Source organism: Poecilia reticulata, chromosome 3 (assembly GCF_904066995.2).
Source record: "Poecilia reticulata chromosome 3, P_reticulata-male-v2, whole genome shotgun sequence".
Lineage (NCBI taxonomy): Eukaryota > Metazoa > Chordata > Actinopteri > Cyprinodontiformes > Poeciliidae > Poecilia > Poecilia reticulata.
Window position 1 is genome coordinate 5,424,983 of NC_088832.1, and position 20,612 is coordinate 5,445,594.

Consider the following 20,612-nt stretch of genomic DNA (forward strand, 5'->3'; position numbering starts at 1 on the left):
AAATAGAATCTGATCGACGTGCTCTGGGAGAAGTGCACTTCTCTGCGCAGTGATGATATCTGCAGCGGTGGAGAAGACTTTCTCTGAGGATACACTGGTGCAAAGGATGCAGAGGTACCTTTTAGCAAGGTGTGACAGGAGTCGCTATCCTTATACTTTTTGAAGCCAAAGTGCGCCCACACATCTGGTTTAAAGCAAGAGGGTGCTGTAACGATATTTGCCACCATTACACTGCCTGCACTTCTGTGTAAATCAAGTATCTACTAGTCCATTATGCAGTCCATTGTGGTGTACCCCAAAGTCCTGTGTTGGGGCCTCTGCTGTTTGTGTTGTATTTGCTCCCCCTTGGCCAGATTCTGTCAACCTTTAAAGTCAACTGTTGTCACTGCTTTGCAGATGATATTTAGTTGTACACCCAAATGAGATGTATAAACTACACAGCTTGTTTATGTGCATAGACTCTGTTAAATGGTGGACCGCAGGCAATTTTCTTCAGCTAAATGAGGACAAAATTCAAAAATTTATCAGAGTACTGGAAAAATACATATATCTGGGATAAAGGAGACAGTTGGAGCTCTCACTTCTTTGGCCAAATCTTCTTTAAGAAGCCATAGCATAGGCTTTGATTGTGGGTTTTACTTTAGATCTAAATGTCTTTGGTTCATTCCTGTTTTTAACATCTGAAAAATATTGCCAAACTAAGTTTCATTGTCTCGCATAATGAACTGGAATGAAATATGCATGATTTTGTTTTATTACTATGGGATTATTACGATGCACTGTACACACGGCTTAGCAATACCTCCCTAGAACGGCTGCAAATGGTTTAAAATGCAGCTGCCAGGCCTCTAAGCTAAATTTTCACATGACTCCAATCTTGTTGCTATCTTGGCTTCCGGGTTGTTTTATTGCAATTTAAGATTCTTTTATTGACTTAATATCAGAGAGCTTCTTCAGCCATTTATCCCTGGCAGGTCCTCCATGTCCTGTGTTCATGGTCTGCTGATGGTTCCTCATATTAGGATGAAGACAAAAGGAGACGGAGCGTTCTGTTCAGTGGCCCCCACTCTGGAACTCTTCCTTTGGACCTGAGATCGCTGTACTTTGGTTTCCTATAAAAGCCATTTGAAAACAGATCTTTGTCTTCTGCTTTATGGATTGTTGGAATTTTTGAAGCACTGTTTCTGAAAGATGCTATGTGGCTCAAGTTACCTTTTTTATAACTTGTTTGAGAGCGAGGCAGGAGGTCGTAATTAACTATTTTATTTCATGGTTTGAAAATGGTGGGTGAATTCAAAGGCACATCACACTTTGCAGGCTTGTATTTGACAAAAAAAATGTGACAAAAAATATAATTTCCCTTTTATGTCCCAATTATGCTCCACTTTGGGTTGATCAATTATTGTATCCTTTATCATGTATCGGGATAAATTTCCTGTCATGATAAGGATTTAGATTTCTCATTGCCGTTTAGTGATCACACCACTTTGTGTGACTGCCGTCCTAAAGAAGCGTATCACACATGGTTATGCTTCCCAACAGCAGTGTTTGTGTTTATGGGACTATGGATTGAGTTAGAGTCAAAGTTACCTAAAAAATAAGTAATAATCAGTTCTTATCGCCACTGTTATTGTTATCACAATAGCACCACAAAATACTGTGATAACACTTTAAGCCCACCTCGCATTAAATCCAACTAAAACACATGGAGGTTTGTGACTGAAACATGACAAAATGGTCTAAAATTAAAAAATAAAAAAAAAAGTCTGGTATGAGTATCTTATCAAAGCCGTGTACAGTTACATTCACCGGCTGAGCTCTACAGAAACGTCAGGAGGAAACTGTTCCACATAAAGGGGGGAGGGAGGCTTCAGGCTGGGCTGGGATGAACAATGAAAGTTTGCCAGTTGTTTATGAGCGTGCTCGTTTGTTCGAGGGTTTTCCTTAATGCCCAACTGCATTGTTGGTATTAATGGCCATCTGCAAGCCAAGGAATCTAAAACTGGCATCGAGCGTGGTGAGGGAATCAGCCGGCGGCGCTCCAAGTGTGTCATGTTCTGCTGTGTGAGAACTGAAAGGGATGGATGGACAGACACACAGATGGATACGCTGGTTTTCTCCACCTTGCTACAACTGTTTTCTTTGTTGTTCAGAGTTTTCTCCTCCAGCACTGCACTACAGTTCATGTCCGACGATTGTCTCTTTCTCTCCTCGGCTAATCGTCTCTTAATTCAAGCGTCCCCTCTCCCCCCACCGCCCACCACATTCCCAACCCTCCGATCCGTGCGCACGCATTTCAATCACATAGGTGGGACTGTCCAAAAATAGAGCTGGCGGCTCAGCCTGGAGAGATTGGCTGTCAGTCTTCACGTCTGAGCTATTATCCTCTCAGCCCCGCAGCCAGAGAGGGAGCCACACCAGTGTCTATGTGATCATGATCAATATATAATCACTTTCCTGTCACCGCAGTGGCGCTGTCTGGGGACAGTCCAGCGCCACAGACCAGCCATGTTAGGAGGGAGAGAAAAAAAAAGAGTTTGGAGTTTGGCATGCCATCTTTCTGACCTAGAAAGGCAGAAAAAGAGGCGAGTGTTGGCTAGGTGAGGGTTGGACGTGTCTAAGCAGTTACTGTCATGCTTTTTTTTTTTTTTTACTACACTTGGATTTATTAGATAAAGTTCCCGCACCAAGAAGAAAGAAGCAGAAAATAATTTCATAGCTTAAATGTTTGGGTGTCCGTTTTTTGTTGTTGTTGTTGGAAAAAGAAATGTTGCAAACTCATTGAAGCAAAGCGAAGCAGTGCTGTCCAGTTAGGCTTCCAGCGGCATGCTGGAGGAGGGTCCATGTGTTCTGCCATTCTCTGTAACGCTGATAAAAAACTCTGCTGATGGTCGAGAATTGGGATATGATTTTTGACAAAAAGAACAATTCCTGAACGTTTCATTTGAAAGAACAACAAAAAATAGAGGAATCTGATTCAGATTCACGTGAGAGTAAAGATATGGGTGTTTAGTTTGTTTGGTTCTGCAGTGGTGATGCTGAATTTTAATGGAGTTAACTGCAAGGTCTCTAATGAATTAATAGCAATTAATATCACTGTAATAAAACAATATATCAACAAAATAAGCAGCATTCTGAATTGAAAGAAAGTTTTGCTGCTAAATTATTGAGTAAAAAGACCTGAGCTCAACACAGAAATTTGTTTTTAAGCTGTCATTTACGTAATAAAACCATCAAATTGCTGTAAAGTGTTATTTTACCCATTCAGCTTTCATGTGTTTCAGGAAGCTCTTTGGGAAAAAAAAAAAAAAAAAAACTTTCGGAAACATGCTGTGGTTGCAGACAATTAGCATTGAGGACGTTTTGCTGCTGCTACATGTTTAGCATTGATATGCTATTTTAGGCTTGAATAGCTTCACTGACAGGCTAACTCATTTTAGCACAACTTGAACACAATAATAGTATTTTCCAGCATCCAATCAGATTGTTTTATTCAAGTAAAGATTAACCCTCAGTGGTCTAAGAAAAGCAGCTTTGTCGTCCATTTCTGTTGTTTGCAGATGTCTCTTGTGCGTCAGATTTACAGGTGTACCAGAAACATTAGAATAGAAAGGTTCCGCTTTGAACTCTTGTATGTTAAAACAAAAAAGTGAATAATTGTATTCCAATTTTCAAAACATTAAACAAGTTAAAATTAATGCACTGAAGTTATTTTATTTATCTTTTAGAAAAACATTGATAATGAGCACGAAAGAGCTCTCAACATATTTGACTTTACATTGTGCCAATTTCTACAGACTTTCCTTTGTAGTAAAGTCTACTGACTGACAGCAGCATGGTTGACTTTGCTTCTAGCTCCTCCTCCTGACCAAGCACACGGCGACAGTGTGCTTGGTCATTAGCTGCAGGTAATGAGCAAGCAGGAGCAGGGCATAAAGTTAATTTTCAGAAGCATCGCAATGCAGCCGTGGAGAATTCATTACTAATTCACAAATGAGGAAAATGACATGATCTGATCTCATCTTAAAGAGTTAAAAGTGTTCCATCTACATGTGCAAACATGAGCAGGAAGTATATCCAATGCCCACTGCAATAAAAAAAAGACGCCTGCTGCAAAAAAAAAAAAAAGATTTAGAGAAGAACTTTACCAGATGCAGATGGAAAACTACACTGAAACTTTTTGAACTACGAGAACCCACGTTACACGGTTCCAACCGGAGTCGGAAGGAAAACACACGATCGCACTGTCAGCCAGAGGAAGTTTGAGATGCCAGATGGTCGGGTGAGAATCAGTAAACAACAACACAGCAAGAATCCATCCTGTCTTCTATCAGAGGTTCTGGTTGGTAGAAGTGGTGAAGAGGTGTCGGGTCTATCTTGACACTTTTTTGGCTCCATGTTACTAACTGAGCACCATTTGTATGCCACAGCGTATCTGAGTATTGCTGCTGATCTTAATGCTCTCTGTGACCATGACTTCAGATGCCTACACTGTAAAAAAAACCCAATGCTGACTCAACTTCACTGCCTAGTTTCCTTGTTGCTTCAACTGTTAAGTCCAGAACACTTAAGAAAAACTATTGATACAATTTTAATTAAGTCGATTAATCTGAAATTTATATTATTTGTTTGTTTGTTTTTACATTTTTACATCAAAGTGACTTAACATAAAACTTTAAGTTTTTTTATAACTTTTTAACTGATTTGTAAGTTAAGTCAACTTTTTTTTCTTTTATGATTTTAAAGTGTTCATTCTTTTAATATAAATTATGTTAGTGAGTCTAAATGAGAAACACTAAGTTGTATGTACATTTCATACAAATCGGGAAAATATTCAAAATACTTGCAAAATAAAACCGATTCTAGTTTCTACAAAATACCTCACAGAAAATAAAAAAAATTAATATAGAAAAGTGTCAAAAACTCCAAAATGAAGCTCCCTTACTAATGTTTCCACAACAGGAACCAAATGTCTTCTGAGTTTAGAAAATCTACTTTTGCTACTTCCTGCAGGGCTTAGCTGTGCTTCATTGCTAACATTAGCCTTTAAGCTAAAGGAGAGCTGAATTTAAAGATTATGTTCTCGAAAGAGAGCTGACTGTAAAGCTCAAAATATCAATAATACATTAATATCACTTCGTGAAGCACTTCTACAAAACATTCCAGTGGTACATGTCTAGTACTTAAATACCTTGTTTTAAGTGGGATGACTGTGGGAGGTGGAGTTACAGTTCACTTCTGTCCTCTGTTCATGGTGTGTTCTGTGCTGTCTGATTTTTTACTAAGTGGATGATGAAACCTTGTTAGTACATGAAGAAATGTTGGAAGACCTTCCAGCATAAATCACACATGAGGGTAATGTTCCAGTAAAACCTGCAAACACGTTTTCTCAATGTTCTGTGTTTAAAATAAAAAAAAATTTCTTGAAAATTCTACAAGCCTATTTGGTGATTGTCTTTCACCTGACATTAGCTAAAAAACACTCCCAGTTGTCCTTGAGGAGGAGCAATAAGTGGATGGCTCATTTTTAGCTCCAACTTTCAGTAGCATCTCCACTTATGGAAAAGTTCAGTGTTCTTTTCTAGTTATTATGTAAAAATAAAGTTGAGTTAATTGTCAAACTCTTTGTTGATCATGATAAGGGTCCAGAACCCTTTCAACAGTAACTGAATTGTGCTTAACATTCGAGTAATAATAAGGAAGCTTGTGGAAACTACAAAAAATAATTTTGTTTAAGCACAAAAAAATTATTGTAAGAGGAGTAAAACTTATTACAAGCTTCTGTGATTAGTTAGAATAGTAAGACAATAGAAACAAAAATGGCAGAAACCACTTTCAGCATCTGAAAAATGTCATTTTTCATTAAACAGAATATATTTTTATATAAGTATTGTCCTTTTTGAACTGGCATGTAAGAAAAAACTTTTTTTTTTTTTTTTTTTTTGCTCATGACTGTACACCTCTGCCCTCTGTGCTTATTTATCCCGTGTTTCTCCCTCTCTCCTGCAGCGTAAAGCCAGTCAGACATGAACAGTATTGTTTTATCCAGGTAGGGCTCGCAGTGGGGAACCGTTATCCCTACGTCTCAGGCAGCCCACAGCCCCGCTCATACCTCAGTGATACCCTTCCTCTATGGCTCAGTGGCTGCATACATATGAATGCCCCCTCCTGTCTGCCGCCCTTCACGCCTCGGAGCCGGGTCCAGGGCCGGGGGGAGCGGTGATAGCTGGAGCCGCGCTAGCTAGCTACACAAAAGGCTCTGAAGGAGAGACGCTGCATCCCGGCGCTAGCAAATGAACTGCAATGACACTTGATTTGGAGTGATTTGAGTAGGCCGGTGCTTGAGCTGGGAGGTCTTAACTGTGGTTCACTTTGCTGACACGCTTCTAAAACCTTTAAAAGCATCACCTTTTGCTTTGTCGACACTGAAGTGGAATCATAATGAAATGTAAAGATTTAAATCACGTAAAAAAATTCTTAGAACATAATTTTATCTAAACAGAGATACTGATTTTTTTGCCTGTGCTGTCTGTATTGTATGACTTAACTAGGGTAAGGCTAAGATAATAAACTAAATACAAGATATAGTCATAATATTGTGAAAAACACAAAGTCTCACGAGAATTGACTCTTAATGTTACTAGCATAAATTCATAGTAATATGCATGACGGAGTCTTAGAGCCAGACTAAGAAAAAATATTTAATTATAAGTAAACGGTCATTATAATAACATGAGAATAAAGTTGTAATAGCATAAGAAAAAAAATTTAATATTACAGAAATAGTCACAAGGCAAAATTCATATGAGAATAAAGTTGTAATAAGATGAGAAAAAAATATATTATCGTCTTACCATAATAAAGTTTTTTATCAAGAGAAGAAAAGTCATTTGACAATGAAGTTGAAATAATGAGAATGAACTCATATTACCTGAAAAAAGTCATAACATTAAGACAATAAAGTAGTAATTATATGATCCTCAGCAAAAAATAAAATAAAATAAATGAGGAATGTTAAACATCTTGTGAAGTTTACTCTGGTTTTGCAAATAGGACGTATTTAATCTTTTAACATATCAGCATCAAATTATCAGTAGGGTTGAGCAGATGAGTGTGTTCTCAGAACGAATCACAGACTGGACCAGTTGGTCACGTCACATCTTGATAACTACACCATTCTCTCATCAAAATGACTTTTTTTTTCCTAGTAATTTTACGACTTTCTCCTGGTGACATGGTGTCTTTATGCTGCTAACATTATGCTTTTAATCTCGCAATTTCAAAAATAAAAATAATCTCTAAGCCTTTCTCAAATAGCCTGTCATTCATATTGGCTTATATAAAAATAAAATTAAATTAAAAAAACGTTGTGGAAACATAATGAAAATCTGAATTTGGCTATGAAGATGCCGACAACTATTCTGCCTAATTAGCGAGTTCATTTCCCCTTTGTGCCGCCCCGCAGTGTAAAGTAAGTGTTCGTAAACGAGCATCCTGATGGCTCAAAGCCAAGTGTTTATGACTTCCTGTTTGATTATCCCTGCTATTCCACCGCAGGCAGTGAGCGGATGAAACCGTGGTTCCAGAAACAAGCTGCAGTGTCCTTCCTCGGCCGTTGTGCGTCACATGGAGCTGCCTACTCTCCCAATTTACACCCTCTCCAGTCCAGGAAAGATACCTATTGATTTCCTATCACCGAGCCAGTGTACAGAGTAAATGGGAAGCGTTGGCGCTATTATTTCTGCCGGTTGATAAAACATAAGTCTAGATCCCCCTCCCCGGCCCTCCGTGTCTTTATTATGAAGGCCCTTTAGCCACCAAATGCCCTTGAAGGAGCGGAACAGCAGCTGTAAATTTGATGTAAATGGTTTATATACAGTAATGGCGTCCTTTGAAAATGATGTGTGTTTAAATTATTGCCGTGGCGTTAAATCCTGGGAACTTCAGCACATGATTAATGCCGTTACACTTAGCGCGGGTAAACAACCATAACGGCAGGCTGTAATTTCTACAAATAGCCAACGTGTGTCACCCGGTGGGGTGAGGGGGTTTGGGGGGGCGACGAGGGGGGCGTGGTCCAAATCCTACAGAGAGAGACTTGTTCTAAGAGAAGTTGGAGTCCAAATTATTCACGCCGCTTGAACTTTTACCCACATTTGTTCCCGTCATAACCAAAAATACATCAATGTTTTTATTGAAATTTCACGTCGTAGACCAACACAAAAGCAGCGAACACATTAGAAATGGAAGAAAAAAGATTCATGGTTCAGCATAAATTAAACCATTAACATTGTCTAAATAAATATTAGTGTTCTCTAAATAGTGATAATATCAAATGGAGCTCTAGTATTGGGTCGCTAATGGTGGCAGCATACTGGAGGGGTTCAGTTACCTTAGTTCTGAGTGGTTCATTTTGTACACTTCAAAAACACAAAATCTATCTATTATTTTTGTCTAGTTTCTATAGTGCAAATGTCTTAAGACACTTGAAATAGGACAAAATGAACTTAGAAGTAACTTCAGCAAGACACAGCAGCTGCTCATCTTGAACAGGTAATTCCTTAATATTGATTAAAAAATGAATTAATTAAAGTACCAGTTCTACTGGAAAATGATTTCACTTGGAACAAGATATTTTCCCATGTTATGAGTGAAATAATCTCCCAGTGGAACTACTACTTTTTAAAATCAATATTAAGAAATTATTAACTTAAAACAAGTTCCTATATCCAGCTGAAAAGTTACTAGTAAGTTAGTTTTGTCGTTATCAAGTGAGCTAAGATTTGTAGAAACTCTACAAAATACATGGTAAGCTTTTGTGTTTTGGATTGTCACACTTCCACTATCTGGTTTGACTGACAGTATCATGGTCTGTTCAGAAAGTTAATCTTACTCAAACGTTTCCAGAAGGTTCCTCTCATCACTTCACAGAATATTCCATCAAAAATCTTGGGGATCATTGAGATTTCTTTGGGCAATCATGAACTTTGACCTGAGCCTAGGCAAGTGAGGCCTGTAGGGCTCTGGATGTCGGTCTGGGTTGTTCCGTGTCCTCTTGGTTGAATATTTAATATGAAGTTGGACTCATGTTGGTCTCCTGTGGAGGATCCACCACTTTGTCTTAGACGTCCCAATGTCTTTGTACTGCTTCCAGACTGATAGATGTTAATGACTTTCTTTTTCTAACACTTTTGTAATGTTTTAAATAGTCTCTTGGTTTTTTTTATATGTTTTACCCATCAGAGAGGTTCTATTTAAAGTATTTATTACATCAGCAGGTCAGAAAATAACCATGCCTGGGTTCAGCCTGTGAAACTGAGCTCTAAAAATGTAGATTAACCAGTTAATTCATAATTCAACAAAGCGCAGAGGTACTTTTTCCCAGAGGGCCTGGTTGGTTTGGATAAGCTTTATTTCTCTTAATGAGTTAAATAATAATTTGAAAATGAATGTTTGTATTGACTAATGTAATATTTAGTTAACAATAAAATTAGCTTGATGATGTAATTGCAAAAGGAAATAAAGAATAAATCTGTAAGCACTGCATAATTTCACTCATAATTTCAGGCTGTTTTCCCACCTGATAGTCCACTAGACTCAGTTTGATTGGGAACCAAAGTTGCAACATTTGTTACATTTTCAGTTTGTGTGGTTTTCTTTCACTGTGTCAAACAAACCAAACCCTTTGAAAATCAATTCCCCTCTTCGCCTGTGGTGGAGCTACACCAAGAACTACTGAGGAAAACGACATGAGAATCTCTGAAGAAGATTTTAGCCGTTGTAGGATTTGTCTTTCATCACTGGTAAAAGACCACAAGACATTTCTCCTGCTAACACATTTGTTTTAGATGTATTTATCCAGAATTCCCTGCGCTATAGTTGACCTGAAGCCTAGCCGTTGCCTTCTTGGGCTATTTCACTCGATTCAAATCTTGCTATATAGCACAGTCTGAGCTTTCTCCCATTGAATAAAATTTTGACTGGACCAATCAGTGAATAGACGGAGAAGTTGTGTACAATGATGTCAATTTTCTGCACCATTTTAGAAATGTAGTCTGCTTGTAGTTTGGAAGTGGCAGCAGAGGAAGAGAACGAAGCTGTTAAATCCATGTTAGGTCACAATTCCAGCGGCGGAATTAAAATTAAACGTTGTTTTGTTCAGCTCTTCTCTGTTGGCTGTGGTGGAGTTAGTTTCATAGGATCAAACTGGTGGTACGTCATGCTCCAACGTTAGGGATTGGGTACAATTTTTAACTTCATCAAATTTCACACCTCCAGCAAGCAAACTTTTCTGAATAGCTAAGGGTCTAGACTCTCTGTGCGAAGGGAAATATAAAACAAGGTTCTGGTTTTTATCAAGCTAGTCCACTTCCTGCTTTTGGAGTGGTCTTTGATCCACTTAGAGTTCACGTATGCATTTGAACTGCACCAGAGTTCACTTCAACCAAAAGGAAACCTTGGTTTTTAGACAGACCAGAATCTGTTTATTTGATCTGCATCAGAGTTTGGTTACATTCACACCTCTCCAAACAAAACCGACTGGCCGGACAAACGAACCCGAGTTCTGTTAAAGCAGACCAAACGGGGCTGGCGTGAATGCTTCCTTAAACATGAACTGTTTTCATTCACGTCGTACTTTTCTTTCCTGCACCGCTTTTTGTTTTAAACACCAATTCAGCTTTCCATCCTTGGAAGTTTATATGGTAGGTGTTGAGTCGCTATTGTTGTAATCGCCACGGCGCTACAGGCTCCAAATAAAAGCCAGAGACAATATTCCTCCTACGGTCCGGTTTGTGTGCCCACCGTGTCCCCTACAGCTACATCCATCTCAGCAGTGTCCCTGAAATTTCTATGGATCATCAGGGGGAAAGACAAGCTAATCTGAGCTGATTTGAAATAGGACCAAAACACTGGCTTTCCTAATCCTTCTTTTTTATTTGTTATCAGGGGCAGTGAAGAACATTTTACCCCTGTGGGAGGGAAAGAAAGAGGGAGTTATTTCACGCTTCGCTGATTCTACTGTTTTTATGAAGACTTTTCTTTTTTTCTGAACCCCCTCTTTCCATACTTCAATCCATAGTGTAACTAAATTTATTAAGCCAGTATGCAGTACTCCAACACACTATATAAGGGCTGAGGTGATTTTCATAATTCGGAAGGCGCAGATGGCTCTGCTCTTTTCTCTGTAGTAGCAGCAATTTAACTTTGAAGCAGATTAGACTCTGTATCTCTGAAAACGGGGCGGTGCAATTTCCTTTGCTGTCGATTCATTTGACAACTGGCAAACACATACGACACCAAGGATATGATTTGCTTCCCGAAAATGCAACACGAAGTCTCCAATTTGGATTAAAGCACACATTTTGTGGGATTCAGATAATGTCAACGTAGCCACTTACATTCTCTTAATCGGCTGATAGTACAGTTTACCAACTAAATAAACACATCTGGAGGAAACTTTAGGATAATATGTCAGGTGTGAGAATGACTGGACTGAGGCAAACGTAGACGTCTATGGAAATGATACAGGTTTTCGTGTGTGGGGTCGGTTGGACCCCATTTCGACATACAAGGGTTAAAGGAAGGTTCTGTTGATTGGTTACAAGTCGTGTTTTAAAAGTAGTGGATAACTATTTTAATGACCTCAGCTTGACTAACGCAAAATAAACTTCCTATGCTGTGTACTGTATAATTTTATTCAGTAGGTATCTGTATGGTGACACCACAAATGAGTAGCTCTGTTTCATCCAATTGTCATGTGAATTTTGAGCGAACTTTTAAAATGTCGCAGAAAAGAAAATGCAAATTAGTTGCAAATACGTCTACTGGTTTGGAACGAATCATCCAGGCTACACATTTTGTCACATGTTGATGCTACGTACAGTTGTAATAAACAGAAGGTAGACTGTCCCAAACTAGCATAGAACACATCTCAGAAAAATCCTGCCTTCCGTGCTGGAGATTTAGATGTGCAAATTCTTTCCAAGTTTCAAGCCTTACCAGTGATCAGCAAAGTTTTGCTGGACCAGAACACTGGCTTTCCTAATTGTTCTTTGCTGGTTTGCTGCGTAAGTTATGCTTATTCTTTCCGACATAACAAATAAGTTTGTTACATTGGAACCTATTCAGTAAAAGTGTTTTCTTCTTCCTTTTAGCGCATTAACTCTTTTTCTCAACAGCCCGCTTACCTCAAGCGAGCGTAAAAACGTTTTTCTGAAATAGTGGACGTTATTTTGAATTTTGTCATTTCCATCAGCCTTTGGTAAAGCAAAAACACTTCCAAATGGACAAAAAAAAAAAAAAAAAACATTGATGAAAAAATTGTTTGACACAAACGGAAAAAGAAAGTTTTTTAATCAGCCATTATTTGTCATTTGTCTGCAAACTAAATCCCATAAGTATGTAGTTTCCATAAAATAATTCATAGTAATTCATAATAATTCATAATAATTCAAAGTTAATAGTATACAAGAAAAAAGTTGTTCTTTTTTATTTGCAATATATTACTGGGAAAATTAGGTGAATAAAAACACAAAATAAGCCTTTCTCTAGAAAACAAGTGTAGTAATTTTGCAGTTGTGAAATTGTGTGGGATTTTAATTTTTTTTTTTACATTCGCAGAATATCGAAAATGTTTTGTGCACAATGTAATGGAAACTCAGCTGATAACCATTAACTTTTATTTATCCGAGCTTCGAATAAAAACTGGGAGATTGTAAACATGGACGTCTTACTTTCAGAAGTTTAAAATTAAATCCATGATTTTTTTGGATAACAAACGTCCTGCTGTTGTGGATAATATATGAAGCCACGTTGTTTGCAAAGTAGGGTAAGTCATCTTCCTTGGAGCAGAGAAGAAAAACTCAGCAGCCGATCTGCTGTAATGTATGTTTCTTATTTTCGCCAACGCTGTAGCGCAGCAAGCAGAAGCAAAGAGGAAAAACAGCACATTGATCTACACTGATCTAAAACACTGCAAAAGGCACGGCGTATAACAAGCGCCATGAAATGTACACGGTAAGCTTTGGCAACACAACAGCGTGGGTCATCATAAGACTATGAATTACTGGAACACCTCTGTCTCAGAGGACCACTTGAGGCTCCCTCACTGTGAAATAATTGGGTTGCAACAGTGAAACTGCTACTCCAGTTAGAGTGCAAAGGTGGCTTTTGCTCTGTTTTGCTGTTACAATACCGCAGACACGGCGGTGACTATTAATCAATCCTTGACACGTGTAGCTGACGGCACAGGAAACCGGTTGTGTATGTAAGTGGGGAAAAAACTCCAGCGTGGATGTGGAAATGATCCTTTGTGTATTAAAGCCGAGGATGGGAGCGTTCTGTTTTATCTGCGGTTAAATAGTTTTATTTGGATGTAAAAGTTTGAATGTTGCCTACTGAAGCTGGCTCAAACTTTGTAATCAGAATACATTTATGGTTCAATGCATTTGAATACAAAGATAGTTGTTTTCAGCAATTTAATTAAATAATTTAACAATTATATAGATACACACATTTCAAGCTTTTATTTCTATAGATTCCAAAGGTTATGGCTTAAAGTCTCAAGTCAGTTGTTCAGAAAATGTAAGTATTGCTTGATGCCGTCAGACTTATTTTGATACAGAAATTTTATTTTTGGCCCAGACAGTCACTTACTCACTCTTTCTATTTATATCAGAAGTTTTTTGGTCATTTCGTCCAGCCCTAAGCTAACATTTGGTTGCGATATTTGTAACGCTGCAGTTCAACGCTATGAAGTCTAACAGAAATTGCGTGCGTCGTCAACAACGATGCCCCAAAGCAAAGAGAAGTTTGCCAAGCCAAATGAGGCCGATGTTAATATTAATTTAACATGTGGAGGCGTGGTCAACACAGACTGAGCAACTTTGTTCACTTCATCAGCTGCCATTACTAAATCTACAGGCAGACTACAAATCTAAAACAGTGCAGAAAATCTACGTCATCGTTCACAATTTCTCCTTCTGTTCGCTGATTGGCCCATTTGAAATTCTACCCGAGAAATCCCCTTCAATGGGAGAAATCCCTGATGGGAGATGAGAATTGAGAGGAATTGCATAGGAAGGCCAGATTAACGAGGTTTCCTGAACACCTCAGCAGAGCCTCATGCTGATTGCCTCCATGTCACAATGCCACATTGATGCAGTAATTCACATGAAAGGAGCCTCAGCAAAAGTATCGAGTTTCCACACTGTACAGTACATAAACTTATTTTATAGTAGGCTGACATTTATTATTTTTCCAAAGAAAATCTGTTAGGAATCCATTTTTACAAAGTAATTCTAATCTTCAGAGAGACTGCCATTTAGCAAGGCTTTTTCTCCTCTTTTTTAAATTTTTTGTCCATATTTGTCATTGAATCAAAGCGCTGGAACCAAATCCCGTACCTGGCACGCGTCTATACAAGACACCTCATCTGCAGCGGGCAGATTTAGCCGCCTGTGGCAGGACCCGGGCCGCCTGCGATGAGGGACATCTCCCTTTGTTGTCAGGACACCTCTAAACATCTTTCAGAGAAACAATTACCATACCGTCTGCAGCATTCCTGCCAGCGTGTCGCCTGCTATCACACCGTCAGCTTCCCTTTTCTCTCTTTCTTGTCTCGCGCTCACATCCTTGCGCTGACCGCTGAGGAGGTAGGTCACCACGAATCCAGAACCGGCTGGGTTTAATTGGGTTAATAATATATTTAAATTCAGATTCTGAGGGGCTTTTTCTCTCCGCACAGCGGATAATGCAGCTCTGAAAGGTGGACTGAATTGGCACTAATCTCTTCTCTGATTTGCCTTGAGCACTTGGTGGAGATGGAATACTGATCAAGGTCCTCGCATATATTTTCGACAAATATAATAAAGCCGTTGTATTAAAGAACCTGATTTCCACTGCTTAGAATAGGTTGCATAAAGGAAATGGATAATATCTGTAGCCAGTGTATCTGAAAGGCCAAAAACAACACGAACAATAGTTTGTCTTATAAATGTATATCATACAAAAATGCATGAGTGAACAATGAAGAGGTGCTACAATCTAATGCATTTTTATATATTTAAATGGAGGAACATAGTGCCATTTTATAGCACAGTCAAGCAACTGTTACATTCAGTTGTTGTATAAATGCTGCATATATCAAACTTAAAAGAAGTTTGAGTTTACACCATAGCTGCATCAGATCCTGCATCATCTGCTCCGCGCTGTTTCTACATTGAAGGCGTTGAAACGAAGCTCATCTTCCACATATTCTCGGTATTGCAGGTATTTGTGCTCTGCTTGTCCAAACATCTCGACCAACTCAAACTGTCATCGTGGCTTCTCAGTATCAATAGCTGTGTTTTCATTAACCATAAAACTGTGCAACTTGAAATTACTAAAATAAATTTGCTCAATGAAAACATGGCAGTTTCAAAAAAAAAAACTTGAGGTATAAAGTTCCTGCATGAGGATGAGGTGGTTTTTCGGCCGTATCCAAATAGTTGTATTTCGCAAAACTGCAAATTATCTTGTGCTGTAAGCGCCATGCTGCAGGCATGGGCTGCTGTTTCCTTCAGTTTGTCTATGTTATTGTGTGTTTGTCCCTGTCAAGTAAACCTAAGAAATAAGTACATCAAATTATAATCGTTTCGAAATAATTATCATGTTGTATAAAGTATAATGTTCACCACAATGAATTAAGATAAACCAAATGATGTGATGACCTGTTTGATGGGTTTTAAGGAATTCAAATTGCACATTTGCATAAAAGCTTTAGAAGAATTAGAAAAAAAGCACTACTTATTATTCTGACAAGTCATGTTGATTAACCAGTTACTGTATCCTTAAAAGCCTGGCACTGAAAGGGATCAACACAAACCAATCTCCTTCACTTTTCACCACGTTGTTCTTTTCAGTCATGATTGGACAATAAATCCAGATGGGGGTTTTTTTGTTGTTTTTTTACTTAAAAACCAAGCCATAGAGTTTACTTCTTCACTTGAAGCACAATGCAATGAAAAAATAATAAAAAGGATCCTGACATTTGAACCAATCAACCCCACGTTGGGTCCAATAGTTTCATCCTGATTGGCTCAGCACAACCACGTCTCAATGCACAGAGCCTGATTGCTTATAGAACGGCTGTCCGTATAACTCCGTTCTCCCTCGCCACAGGTACCCCGGTTACCAGGGTAACAGCTACGGATGCCGACGATCCGGTGTACGGGAACAGCGCCAAGCTGGTCTACAGCATACTGGACGGACAGCCGTACTTCTCCGTGGACCCAAACTCTGGTGAGTTCACCTTTTCTGCTTGTTGGGTGTTTTTGAAAGCTTAATCTCGATTGTTTGGGTGCTGATGATGTCAGTGGGGTCTCTGTTCCACCTGCAGTCGAGATGAAAAGAAAGTACACCCTTCTTAAATCGTGGGGTTTCGTGTATTTTCCATAACCAGGGTTTTTGGAGTACTTAGTTTTCCTCCAGTGACACTGCCTTTTCAAATTCATCATAAGCACTATGTAGTGAACCTTAAACACGAAGCCCACTTTAATCACTGCTGCTGCTGAAAGGACAGCATAAAGGAGGACACCTCCATGGAACCAGCTCTTTATGCTGTTATGCCTGGCTTGGTAAGGCCACGCGAAAATCTCTGAGAGACAGAAATGTTGTTTCATTAGACTTAATGGGAGCTTTTAATAGAGTGTGGAGGCCCTTTGTCAGTTTCTAACCAATGGGGAGTGTAATGCCGTTCAAAATGTAATGAATAAAAGCCACACCCGTAATGGGAGCAAAAAACACAGAAAGAAAGAAAGAAAGAAAGAAAGAAAGAAAGAAAGAAAGAAAGAAAGAGAGAAAGAGAGATCCTGATTACATCCGAGGATTTTTTCAATAGTTTTTCTTTTTAACTCTCTTGCTGGGGAAAATCTTCCTGCACATTTTAGTATGCAAACATTAGCTGCTTCCTTTTTGCTGTATAAGGCCAATAAGGTCATCTAAGGTCAAGTTTTTACTGGTTCAGAAAAGTTTCTCCTAAGATTTCAAAACAAGAAGGCGGGTAGTAGGGTTGGATGAAAAGCGGTCCTGTAATAAGTGAGCTGTAAACAGCATTAGCATACACTTTGCCAGGCTTATGACATCTCGTAAGTGTAATTTAGTCCATTTTAAGGTATTAAGGGATTTGCAACCTCGCTTCCTGTGATTAAGGGTGTTTTCCCACCTGGTAGTCTGGTAGACTCAGTATTGGGGACCAAAGCTGCAACATTTGTTGCATTTTCAGCTGCTGCTGCTCACTTTCACACTGAACTGAGTAAAACTAATCACATTCTTTAAAAACCTGCCCCCCCTCACCTGTGGTGGTGCTGCTGGAATGGACTGTAGGATAAACCTCTGAAGACGACACTGAGCATTTACATTTCTTTACGAACCTGAGTTAAAGTTACACGTCTCTGGGTTCTACAGGTTGCAGACCATCAGCAGGTGGAAACCCAACAGTTTCCTCGCCTTCTGGCCCAAAGATGATGATTCCCCTCCCCTCCCCAATTACATTAAAAGTGTATTCGTTCTTTAAAAAAAGAGAGAGAAAAATCCATGACAAACCACTTCTTTGATGGCTTGTGCATCGACCAACATGTTGTTCACCGCCATTCCTACATGGTTGTTTGGCAGGAGCAGCGTTCAGCGGGCCCATAAGGGACGACATTATCAAATGCCTGCTAAAGGGGGAGCTGACAGTGTTGGTTTATTGCTTGAAAAGTTGTGCAACAACAACAGGACTGCAGGTAACTCGGCCCATCTGTTTTGTGAAACGCTTATAGATTATCGCTGCGTGGGGCTGGCGCTAACTCAGGCTGCCAGGCGCAACCATACCACCCCCCACTACCCCTCCCCACCCTTCGTCTATCGCTTCCCGCTCCAGCTGCTCACTCAAGCACGCTCCAGAACATAAGCCCTTATGCTGGGGCAGACATCACTGTTACTGGGGCAGCGGGACCAAACTGGAGGCGCCACAGGAAAATAATGTGTCACTGTTGTGATTTAAAAAATCAGAATTCACTGTGTGTGATGAAAGACAAAATAGAAGACATGAAGATTTAAGATTGGTTAATGTCATCATGAACAGCAAACGGTTCATCCAGCATTTTGAATCAAAGTTAGTTTTCACACCTCGCAGTCGGGTAGGCTAACATTTGTTACATTTGCAGCTGCTGCCATTCGCTTTCACACTGCAGTGTGTCAACGAAACCAAACCCTTTGAAAAGCTGTTCATCCCCTCGCCTGCGGTGGCGCTGCAACAAGAACCACTGGAAGAAACAATATAAAAACGTCTGAAGAAGACACAGAGCGGAACTTCCTCTGTCACAAAATGTAAAGAAAACGTGGGAGAAAAATAGTCATTTTCTCATCAGTTGGGAGTTGGGAGATAGTTGGGAGATAATTTTTTTTAATAATTTATCTAGACAGATTGATGAATTGGAAATTGACTTCAGCAGTTTATTTGATAAAACAAAGGCCTGTTTTTGTGGGAAAGTTTATTTCTAAAATGGCAAAGTTTTTAACCATTGGAACAACACAAAAAAAAAGTGAAAACACCCTTTTTTATGAAAATGTCGACATATTATCCTCCAACCTCTAGCCTGACCTTTTACCACAAGCCCAACATACATAGCAGCAACAATGGCGGATAACATGTTTGTGGCTGTGATCCAGCAGCAAAACTTCATTCATTAACTTCAAGAAATCATCTGTAGGCTGTTGTATCTGACAGAAATGAGAAGGTTTACTAAAAACAGAACATCCTGTTGTTTTCTTGCTTTGCTCACCGTTAACATTCCGTGTGCGCATGCTCCACAGTTAGCCCGACTTTCAGGTTCTGGGGAAGCAAAAAATAGCATCTGGAGTCATTTTCTGTGTTTCCATGTGAACAAAAACATTCCTGGAAACAGTCACAGGTGGATGTGGGGGTTTTGGAAAGCCACTGCATGTTTTAGAAAAAAAACAATGTTGATGGGGCCCTAACGGCAGGGGTGAAAGTAAGGGGGTACGGCAGGGTACTGCGTACCCCTAAAAGATTTAGTGGGGGTACGCAGTACCTGCAAGAGAGGGGAGTGGCTGTCTGCTGTAAAATATGAATGGGTTGTGGAGCGCAGGAGGTTGCCATAGCAACGGGTATGCTTAAATGACAGAGACGGAGAGTAAAAATGTGCGAGTGGTTTAGAGTTGATCACCTGTTCAGGTTGTTTTACCTTTGTTCACCTTTGTCTTGGCTCATCACAGCCGCTGTAGTTTTTGAACGTTCAATAAACGACAAACTTGGACTAATTACCTCGTTCTTTGAGTATACGTCATTTACAACAAACATCAAACATGGTAAATATGTCTCATTAAGTATTTATCAAACAAATGTCTTCTACCGCAATAATTATGTGAAATTAAATTAATTGTCTAATATAAAAAAAATTGTTTGGTGCTGTCAGGCTCAGAGTCTGAGAGGCTTTTCCTTTATCAAACAATTTAGTTTTTTTGCCTCTTATTTAGTGGAAATATTGATGTGGATGAGATTTTTTTCCAAAATGATAACCTTTTTCAACCTTTATAGCTCCACTGTTGAAAATGAGGCTCTGACATTCACAAATGACAGTAAAATAAAATTCAGTCCAACATCTGGTTTGAGGTGATTCCTCTGGATCCTGATGGAGGAAAAATATCCTAACTTCAGAAGATGAGCTTTAACCTAACAGCTCTGTGGTTCCTCCTATCAGTATGAGAGTCAGGGTGAGGAGGCGCCATGTTAGGAAGAGAAGTGGAAGCTGCAGGATCTTCGGAACAAACAGGTCATGATGCTGGGCTACTGATTATCCCTCTGTCTGGACACAGGATCAATAGAACCAGTTTAAAAGCTAAAATAAATGGTTATATGCCAGACATGGAAAACTGGGATGCATCCATGCCATGATGTTCAGAGTTTAGGTCTCATGGCATCTCAAGGTGTCAACATTGCACCCAGTTTGCTGAAGGAGGAAATACAGCTTTATTTTGTAGCAATTCAAGAGCTACCAGCTTTTATTGCTTCGCAACAAAATTAATCAGCACAGAAACTCCAGAGCACACAAAGTTATATACACTGCTCAAAAAAATAAAGGGAACACTTTAACATTTAAGTGAACACTGAAGTGTTCCCTTTATTTTTTTGTCATAGTACCCCCAAGAATTTAAACCTACTTTCACCCCTGCTTAATGGGGTATTAAAAAGATCAGAAAAAGACAAAAAACTTTAATAAATGTCTTTTTTTTCAGTTTCAGTTTAAGTTTCAGACCAGCTGGTCACTGTTCAGGCCCAGTCGAGCTGAAAATCACCAGATTCTGCTCACCAGCTCATTCTGTGACATTAAGCTACACAAATGACATAACATTCAAGTCATCGAGCTCAAACATATACTCATTAGTAATATGTGGTTCGTCAGCAGGACGTGTAAAAACGGAGCCTCCTTCAGCTGGCTGCTCATCCTGAACGCCAAACGGGCCGGCTCTCATACGGTGCTGTGTTCTGTAACGTCACTGTGATGAATTCCAAAAGTAATATTAATAATTACTTCTCCCTTTCGCAAACTCCGACACATCACGGTTCA

At 39.3% G+C, this 20,612-nt stretch overlaps 1 protein-coding gene across 2 annotated transcripts in view; it reads left to right on the plus strand.

The window, feature by feature from the left end:
* cdh8 (cadherin 8) overlaps positions 1 to 20,612 on the plus strand; it is a 153,541-nt gene that overhangs the window by 87,497 nt on the left and 45,432 nt on the right. For both annotated transcript variants that reach the window (XM_008404881.3, XM_008404880.3), the window contains exon 4: positions 16,162 to 16,281. In XM_008404881.3, the coding sequence (XP_008403103.1) occupies positions 16,162 to 16,281 (120 nt within the window). The remainder of the gene's footprint in view (positions 1 to 16,161; positions 16,282 to 20,612) is intronic.